The 9,109-nt window shown below is 48.8% G+C and overlaps 1 protein-coding gene across 2 annotated transcripts; it reads left to right on the forward strand.

Moving 5' to 3' along the window:
• The first annotated feature begins 2,976 nt into the window (after positions 1–2,976).
• LOC143841896 (uncharacterized) lies at positions 2,977–7,100 on the forward strand. 2 transcript variants are annotated; one of them, XR_013232933.1, is made up of 5 exons: positions 2,977–3,592; positions 4,149–4,313; positions 4,746–4,898; positions 5,736–5,870; positions 6,648–7,100. XR_013232933.1 is itself a non-coding variant. In XM_077346459.1 (4 exons), exons 1-4 carry the CDS (start codon positions 3,440–3,442, stop codon positions 5,745–5,747), a joined length of 483 nt encoding a protein of 160 aa, XP_077202574.1. In that variant the 5' UTR covers positions 2,977–3,439; the 3' UTR covers positions 5,748–6,006. The 2 variants fall into 2 exon arrangements, 1 of the variants encoding a protein (XP_077202574.1); XM_077346459.1 differs by lacking the exon at positions 6,648–7,100 and having other exon boundaries at positions 5,736–6,006.
• The last annotated feature ends 2,009 nt before the right edge of the window (positions 7,101–9,109 follow it).

Here is a 9,109-nt window from a genome sequence, read left to right on the forward strand (position 1 = left end):
CACCAACACACATCTCTTTCTTAGCCCAAATTTCCTCAGTTCTTAAGTACCACACTTCCTTTTAGAGCCACCCTGAATGAATCCAGCTGCTCAATTCCCTTCGAACTGGGGCTGGGAAGGCTTCTTCCCTCCAAACTCCTTCTCAGCCTGCCCCTTCTTTGTTCGCCAGAGCTGTATCTAGAGCATGACTGTCCTTCATTGGGCCCAGATTTCCCCCTCAAGCTCTCCTGCTGAAAGATCTCTCACTTGACTGATTCACCCGAATCTCCTTCCAAACTGGCCCCCCTCTGACTGGCTGTCCCTCTCCCTCCTCCTGCCCCAGCCTTTCTTAACCTGTCAGTTCAGTACACTGACTTGGCCTGGCATTGAGCCTTTATGGGCCAGGATCTGCCTAGATACAAATAAACCTTGAATTTATTATTATTTTCTCTCCCTTTTTCTCGATTTTCTTTTACTTCTGGTTCCGGTCACACAGGGCACTGATGCTAGCAACGTGTTCAGCTTTATACTCCAGCTTTATCCTGGAGGGCCGCTTTAAGAAAGTTCCAATAACTGAAAGACTCTGTTCTTGTAATTATGGGGTGGTTGAGTCCCTTGGACATGTTTTCCTCAGGTGTTCGTTATTTACATCAGCAAGCACCAGGTTCATCCTCCCACTACTCAGGGTGCCCCCAGCTGTAGCAAAGTGTGGAGCACATGAAGCGAGACTATGTGGCCTTGGGGGGAAAGTGAAGGACTTGGGAGCACAGGTGGTGTTTCGGTTGGTTCTTCCTGTAAATGGCTGAGGCTTAGAAAGGGAAAGAAAAATAATGCAGATAAATGACTGGCTGCATCACTGGTGTCATTGGGAAACATTTGGGTTTTTAGACTATGGAACGTGCTACCATGAGGAGGCTCTTCTATAGGGAGATGGTCTGCACCTCACAAAGTTGTGGAAAATGTCTTTGCAAAGAGTCTTGCCAACCTGGTGGAGGGCTCACCAAATCTTCTGGGCCAGATGAATTGCATCCAAGGGAACTAAACAAATTGCAGATGTAATTTCTGATCCTCTGTCCATTATTTTTGACAATACTTGGAGAACAGCTGAAGTGCCAGAAGACTGGAGGTGGGCAAATGTTGTCCCTATCTTCAAGAAGGGGGAAAAGGAGGACCCAGGTACCCATCCATCAGCTTGATGTCTATAATTGGCAAGATGTTAATACAAATCATCAAGCAGTAGTCGGTCCTAGAGCAGCTAGAATGGATGGCCGTAAATAAGAAGAGTCAGCATGGCTTTCTCAAGAACAGGTCTTGTCAGACTAACCTTATCTCTTTTTATGAGAAAGTTATACCTTGCTAGATCAGTGAAATGCTGTGGATATAGTTTACCTTGATTTCAGTAAGGCTTTTGATAAGGTTCTACATGATATTCTTATTGACAAGTTGGTAAAATGCAGTATGGATCCTATTAATTAGGTCAACTGAGAACTGGTTGACTGATCGTACCCAAAGGGTGCTTGTTAATGGTTCAGCATCCTCTTGGAGAAGAGTGACAAGTGGAGTGCCTCAGTGATCTGTCTTGGGGCCTATTCATAAATGATTTGGATAAAGGAATAGAGGGGGTACTTATTAAATTAGCAGATGATATTAAACTGGAGGGGTAGCAAACACATCAGAAGACAGAATCGGAATACAGAAGGATCGTGACAGGCTGAAAAATGGGCTAAAATGAAAAAAAATTATTTCAATGTCAATGTAAAGTTCTTCATTTAGGTAGGAAAAATCAAATGCATCACTATTGGATGGGTGAGACTTGTCTTGGCAGTAGTATGTGCAAAAAGGACCTGGGGGTCTAAGTAAACCAGACACTGAACATGAGTCAGCAGTGTGACTCAGTAGCTAAAAAGGCAAACAGGATTTTAGGCTGTATAGAAGGAGAAGGAGAAGGAGAAGGAGAAGGAGAAGGAGAAGGAGAAGAGTTGGTTCTTATATGCCACTTTTCTCTACCCAAAGGAGTCTCAAAGTGGCTTACATTCGCCTTCCCTTTCCTCTCCCCACCACAGACATCCTGTGAGGTGGGTGAGGCTGAGAGAGCCCTGATATTACTGATGAAGAAGAAGAGCTGGTTCTTATATTCTGCTTTTCTCTACCTGAAGGAGGCTCAAAGCGGCTTACATTCGCCTTCCCTTTCCTCTCCCCACAACAGACACCCTGTGAGGTGGGTGAGGCTGAGAGAGCCCTGATATCACTCCCTTGGCAGCAGGGGCCCATCACCCGCCCAGGTGCACCACCCTGCCCCCCCCCCAAGCCTTGAGATTCCTTGACCTTTAACATAACAGAAGAAAAGTTCTCTCCAGCTGTTTTCCCCTGCTACCTATTTTGTAAACCTTTATCACTCCCAACGAAGCCCGAATTCAGGGGCACCTTTAAGACCCACAGAGTTTGATTCAAGGAATAAGCTTCTTTGGGCTCCCCTCTCTTCTCCCCTATAAGCCCCCTGGTGCCTCTTCTCACTCTGCCATCATCTTTCTCTTTGCCTTTTGCTTTTGTATCCAGGAACATCACACCAGGTGCTTCGTCTCATGGGCCATGGGCTCTCAAGGCTTGCAGTTTGCCAGAGGCTGAAGATCTAGGAAGTATTTGAAAGGTTGTCATTTGGAGGAGGGCAGGATGCTGTTTCCGTTGGCTGCAGAGGAGAGGACACACAGTAATGGGTTTAAACTACAAGTACAATGATATAGGCTAGATATCAGGGGGGGGAAATTTCACCATCAGAGTAGTTCAGCAGTGGACTAGGTTGCCTAAGGAGGTGGTGAGCTCCCCCTCACTGGCAGTCTTCAAGCAAAGGCTGGATACACACTTTTCTTGGATGGTTTAGGATGCTTAGGGCTGATCCTACATTGAACAGGGGGTTGGACTAGATGGCCTGTATGACCCCTTCCAACTCTATGATTCTATGATTCTGTGATTCTATGATCCTTCTGGATCCGCTCGATTCTTTGCCCTTCTCAGACCCAGATGGCTTCCCAGTTCCTTTGGCCCTCAGGACTCCCTGCTTCTTCCTCTGCAGGCCTGGAGGTTGGAGAGGGAGGACAGAGACCTCAGCAGGGCACAAGTCCATCCTCTAAAGCAGCAGTTTTGGGCTAATGATCTTTGTAATCCCTAGACCTTCAAACCCCAACTGGAGAATGGCATTCTTAATCTGGAGATTTCCCCAAACTACAACTGATCTCCAGAAAATGGCTCTTTGGGAGGAGGGGCTTGCTGGTATAATGCCCTGCTGGTTCTTTAGAATACTGCTGATTTTATGGGTTGCCAAAAACATGAAATGGTTTTTAATAAGAGTTTGCTCTCCTTCAAGCGTTAGGCATTGACATCTCTTTCCTTCCAGTTCTGTGGGAGACCAAAGCAGTCCCAGTCGGAATGGAATCTTCCCCAGGGGACAAATCCAGAACCTTTGATGATGTCAGCTCGGAACCTCGCTGGCCCGGTCAGTTGGGTCGAGTCTCAACGGTCAGCGGAATTGTGGATTCACATCTCCCTGCTAGGGAAGTCTATATTTCAAGGAGCTGGATCCTCTCGAGCAGCTGCCAGAAGAATGGATGAGGGAATGGTAAGAGAGACGGTGACTTTCTGTCCGGAGGCTGAGGGGGCTGCATGCACAGAAATGCCACTAGCCGAGGGAAAGGCCAGAGAGATCTGATGGCCAAAGGGACCAGACCCCAAATGGCTTAGATGGTGGTCAAAATATTCTCACATCTTTAAAGCTTGCCTTATACAGCAATTACAACACTGGAGTGCAGTCATGTTCTACTGATCTTCACAATAGGACTCTCTTAGTGCTTTTCATCTACTGTCCTGAATTTCCATTGATGATGCAGAGGCCATCTTGCAAGAAAACTAATAGGCTCGAGGTGGGCTAAATGGAATAAACTGAAATTCAATAGGAACAAATGTACAGTTCTGCATTTAGGTAGAAAAGACCATCTACACCAGTATAGGATGGGGGAGACTTGTCTTGGCAGTAGTAAGTGCAAAAGGGATCTAGGAGTCTTGGTAGACCATACATGGAACAGGAGTCAGCAGTGTGCCTCAGCGCCTAAAAGAGCCAATGGGATTTCTGAGAAGGGTCTTAAAGTCCAACTTCTCTGGACACTTTGGCTTTGCAGGTGCAGCAGCAGGAAAGACCGGAGGAGGAAGACGTGCGGCAGGATACGTCCAGAGAAGGGAAAGAAGACGGTGCAGAAAGGCCTTTGGCTTCTGACAGCCCGGAGGAGTGTGGTCCTCTGCAGAGGATGTGCCTTAAGGTGTACCTGAGGTTGCTAGCAAAGCAGGTGAGTCTTGATAGGAAAGGCAGAAGCTGGGCAGAAGGACAGGCTGGCTTAGGAGTTGGGGGAATGAAGGAAAAATCAGTTAGAGGTCCATGTCCAGAAAATGAATGAGGGAGCAAACCAGCTGCCAGGAGGACACGCCCCATGAAGCTGCCAGATGTGGCATCAGAGTGCCTGTTTCCATAGCCTGGTCTCCTCTCCCCGGTCTTGAGCATCAGCTCTACCCTGGCACCTGGGATCCCCGTGAGGCCAGAATTAAAATTCCTGTATGCAGAGCATGGCCTCCGGAGTCACCACATTGCCCCACTCGTGCAAATGAACGAGATAAGAAATATGTGAATGAAATGTGCATCCTTGTTTCTTCATGAAAAGCCAACTGTGATGATTCCTAGGCGGGCCATAATTTTAACCTTCTTTGGGCACTTGGTCTTGCAGATGGATGAACTTGACGAACAGCTGTCCCAGGACAATCCAAGTTTCACAGAGGAAGGGTATGTGGACGAAGCTTCAGCTCTGGGCTCCCAGGAGGACATCTGGCCTCATCCAGGAGAAGAACACGGTCCACCCCTGAAGGTCCATGTAATAGTGGTGAGTCTTCAAAGGAGAGGCAGAGAAGCCGGTCGGTTCAGGGGCCGTGGGGAATGAGAGAAGAATTCAGTGGGCAGGCAAGATCCTGTCAGGGAGGGAGGCAGGGCAATGAGATGAGAAGCCACCACTGGACATTTGACAAGCCTTATTTCTATCATTAAATGCACCAAGTGATTAGGAACAATTTACCATGTTCAAAACTCAGCTAAGGAAAATCATTCCTTCCAAATACATGAGAGTGCCAGGTCCATAGGATGAATGAGAGGGCACCCCCACCTTCCTGGGAAGCTGCCAAAGGGGACTCCAGCTGGCCATCCCGGTTGTCTCCTCTCCTCTGACTGGCAGGAGCTACTCCCCAGCTGCCCCCAGGATCTTCATGGCATGTGCAATACATGGTGCCTGACCATTGAGCGATGGGACCTTCCAGAAACCCCTGGAGCTGATTGAGTCAGAGTCAGCCTCTTGGTCTGCCGGCTTTAATATTTCCAGCTCTGACTGGCAGCAGCTCTGCAGGCAGTGACAGCCCTCTCACCATGCCTGCTGCCTGAGAGCCTTTAATTTTAGTGGGATCCCAGGACCTTCAGCATGCAGATTGTGGCCTCTGACCCTGGAGAAATGGGCCTTACTTCCTATGGAACATCTGCTGCGACCATCCAGCTCTGCGTTCCCCCCTGGCTCCTAACACCCGAGACCTTCTCCACCAGAGATAATGGGAAAAGGATCCGGGCTTCCACCCTTCCCTGAGTACAACTTTGACTCAGAGATTCCACCGGCATCGTCCAAAGCACTCGCTGGTTTTAAAATCATGTTTCCCTTCCACGTTCCCTCCGTTTACAGCCTCGATACTGAGGAGCAGGAGATTGACAGCCACCAAGCCCCCCAGCCTGAGGGGTTTGAAAGCAACTTGGAGCAAGACAGTTGCTACTTGATGGACCATGAAGACCTCCTCCCGGACTCCGGATCTTCCTCAAGGTACTACTACTGCTACAACACCGACAGCACTCTTTGCGAGGCTGAGGACCCTCCCAGGACCCCTGGTAGGAAGGATGTTGGAGTTAAGGTTGCGGACACACTACCGGATGGAGCCGGAAATGGGGGCGGAGGACTGGAGGCCACCTCCAGTGGGGAAGAAATAAACAGTGAGGTACGTGCTGCTAACCCCATCTCAGCCAAGAGGCAAGTTCTTAAAGGTTTGAGGAAGGGGGACGTGGGACTCAAAAGACAGGGATGATAGGGGTCCTCCCGCTCACATCGCCCTGGCCCTTTCCTGCATTCTGAAAGTAGCCCCCCCAGATCTCTCAGGGAAAGATGCAGGCCCTCTTTGGCTGCTTATGCCCAACTCCAGGCACTCGGAGATAGACTGCTCCTGCATGCAAGTGTCATACTTGGTACTCTTCCACAAAGTGGTCGAATTCATTTGGTCAGATCTTCTGCTGACACAGCCTTTTAGCAGGAAGGACCCGGAAGGCATGGCCAATTTTGCCTCCAGCATATACCACCCCCCTGAATTGGCCCAATGGGTCAGGGGGCTGGCTGGAGTATAGCCCTGAAAGCATCTCCCACCCTCTCTGCTCTAGAGGGGGAGATTGGCCACTCCACACTCCACAGGCCAGGCCCTCCTGAGCAGCCCGCCTGGGACCCCAAGCCACTTGGAGGGAGAGCCCACATCCCTCCCTGAAGCCGCAGCCCCAGAGCCACAGTCAGGGCCATGAGCCTGAGGTCAGCCTGTGGCATCTCTCATTCCTGCAGGGTCTGGAAGTGGAAGAAGAGGACGTCGGCACCCCAGTGGCTCCATCCATGCTCTGATGGAGTATCCGAAGCATCCTCAAGAGGGTCCGCAATGTCTTCCGTTGTACTTCTGTGCCACAGCCAGAGCGTGGCCAGGCGCCCGAAGAAATGGAAAGCAGGCATCTGGGCAGTCGAGTTATCTCCTGGATCCGGAAGCACAGGAAGCACAGGGAGCACGTGCTCCCAGACCCCTCCTGAGAAGTGTCTCTGTTAAAATGTGTCTTTGTGAAAATGTGTTTAGACCAGGTTTGTTGTTAATACCATAGGACGAGTTTAAGGAGGCTACTCACCAGAGTACTAGGGTAGAAGCAAAGGACAATCAGTGAAGAATTTTTGGTTTGTTTGTGATCCCTCTTTCCTGCCCAGTGTTTTAGATGTTCTTTTGATGACTTTGTAAGTACTTTCCCCCTGATTTTATTGGATTAAATGTTGTCTTTTTGATTGGTTTTAATGTCTTTAATGTGTGATGTTATTATGTATGCTTTTAGATACCCTGGTGGCCTTTGTGAGGACATAAATTCAGATATAAAGTTTGTAAAATAAATAAATAAGTTTCAGGGGGCTCAGAGGGGTGCAGTGGGGAGAGGGAATCAGGGGTAATTGCCATCCTTTCTTTTAAAAACTAAGTGCCCTTCAGAACGAGGTGGCTTGTGAGATCGAAAGGGGGGGGGGCTCGACCAAGGGGGGGGGCTCGACTCGGAGGTTCTGAGCTGACATCATCAAAGGTTTTGGATTTGTCCCCTGGGGAAGATTCCGTTCCGACTGGGACTGCTTTGGTCTCCCACAGAACTGCAAGGAAAGAGATGTCAATGCCTAATGCTTGAAGGAGAGCAAACTCTTATTAAAAACCATTTCATGTTTTTGGCAACCCATAAAATCAGCATTATTCTGAAGAGCCAGTGGCTGATTGTATGCCATGTACCAGCCCAGACACACACACACACAGACAGATATCCAGCAGGGCATTATGCCAGGAAGCCCCTCCTCCCAAACTGCCATTTCCTGGAGATCAGTTGTAATTTGGGGACATTTTCAGATTACCGAGATCAGGAGCCCAAAACAGCTGCTTTGCAGCGTGGACTTGTGCCCTGCTGAGGTCTCTGTCCTCCCTCTCCCACCTCTAGGCCTGCAGAGGAAGAAAGAGTCCTGAGGGCAAAGGGAATCGGGAAGCCATCTGGGTCTGAGAAGGGCAAAGAATGGAATGGCACCAGAAAATCCTCCCTAGATCTTCAGCGTCTGGAGGCGGGTGACCCTTGGCACCTTCCCTAGCAAACACGGGCTCCAAGTACTGTTTCAGGAGGAAGGGAGGAGTGAGTGCTGGAGCGCCTACTGCACACAACATGGCTCCTGCAGGCTCACCATCTGAGGCCTACAATGAAGTAGAAGCTTTTTCCTCATTACTCGATTGGTCCAAATTCCTCCTGGAAGGAAGCCTTCAGTAGCTGCAGGAACTGGACTGGCTTTCCAGGTGACCTTGGGGAGCCTAAGCTGTAACTAGAAATCCCTGAGAATTCATTCCAATTGTTATGTCTTCATCTATTTCCAGAGCTGCAAAGACATGGGCAGTATAAAAATCTAAATGGCAGGTTAACACGGATAGAGAGGTTGTCGAGAGGCATTTAGCTGCACTGGATGAGTTCAAATCCCCTGGGCCGATTGAAATGCACCCGAGAGTGCTCAAAGAACTTTCTGGAGAACTTGCACAACCCTTGTCCATCATCTTCGGGACCTCTTTAAGGACTGGAGATGTCCCGGAGGACTGAAAGAGAGCAAACGTTATTCCGATCTTCAAAAAAGGGAGGAAGGATGACCTGGGAAACTACAGACCAGTGAGTCTGACCTCTGTTGTGGGGAAAATAATGGAGCAGGTATTAAAGGGAGCGATCTGCAAACATCTGGAGGACAATTTGGTGATCCAAGGAAGTCAGCATGGATTTGTCTCCAACAGGTCCTGCCAGACCAACCTGGTTTCCTTTTTTGACCAAGTAACAGGTTTGCTGGATCGGGGAAATTCGGTTGATGTCGTTTACTTGGATTTTAGTAAAGCTTTTGACAAGGTTCCCCATGATGTTCTGATGGATAAGTTGAAGGACTGCAATCTGGATTTTCAGATAGTCAGGTGGATAGGGAATTGGTTAGAGAACCGCACTCAAAGAGTTGTTGTCAATGGTGTTTCATCAGACTGGAGAGAGGTGAGTAGCGGGGTACCTCAGGGCTCGGTGCTCGGCCTGGTACTTTTTAACATATTTATTAATGATCTAGATGAGGGGGGGAGGGACTACTCATCAAGTTTGCAGATGACATTAAATTGGGAGGACTGGCAAATACTCCGGAAGATAGAGACAGAGTTCAACGAGATCTGAACACAATGGAAAAATGGGCAAATGAGAACAAGATGCAATTTAATAAAGATAAGTGTAAAG

This window comes from Paroedura picta, chromosome 7 (genome assembly GCF_049243985.1).
Source record: "Paroedura picta isolate Pp20150507F chromosome 7, Ppicta_v3.0, whole genome shotgun sequence".
NCBI lineage: Eukaryota > Metazoa > Chordata > Lepidosauria > Squamata > Gekkonidae > Paroedura > Paroedura picta.

Coding starts and splice junctions, on each gene's coding strand:
- LOC143841896 (XM_077346459.1), top strand. CDS start 3,440: ATGATGTCAGCTCGGAACCTCGCTGGCCCGGTCAGTTGGGTCGAGTCT. Junction 3,593..4,148: donor GAAGAATGGATGAGGGAATG/GTAAGAGAGACG, acceptor TTGGCTTTGCAG/GTGCAGCAGCAGGAAAGACC. Junction 4,314..4,745: donor TGAGGTTGCTAGCAAAGCAG/GTGAGTCTTGAT, acceptor TTGGTCTTGCAG/ATGGATGAACTTGACGAACA.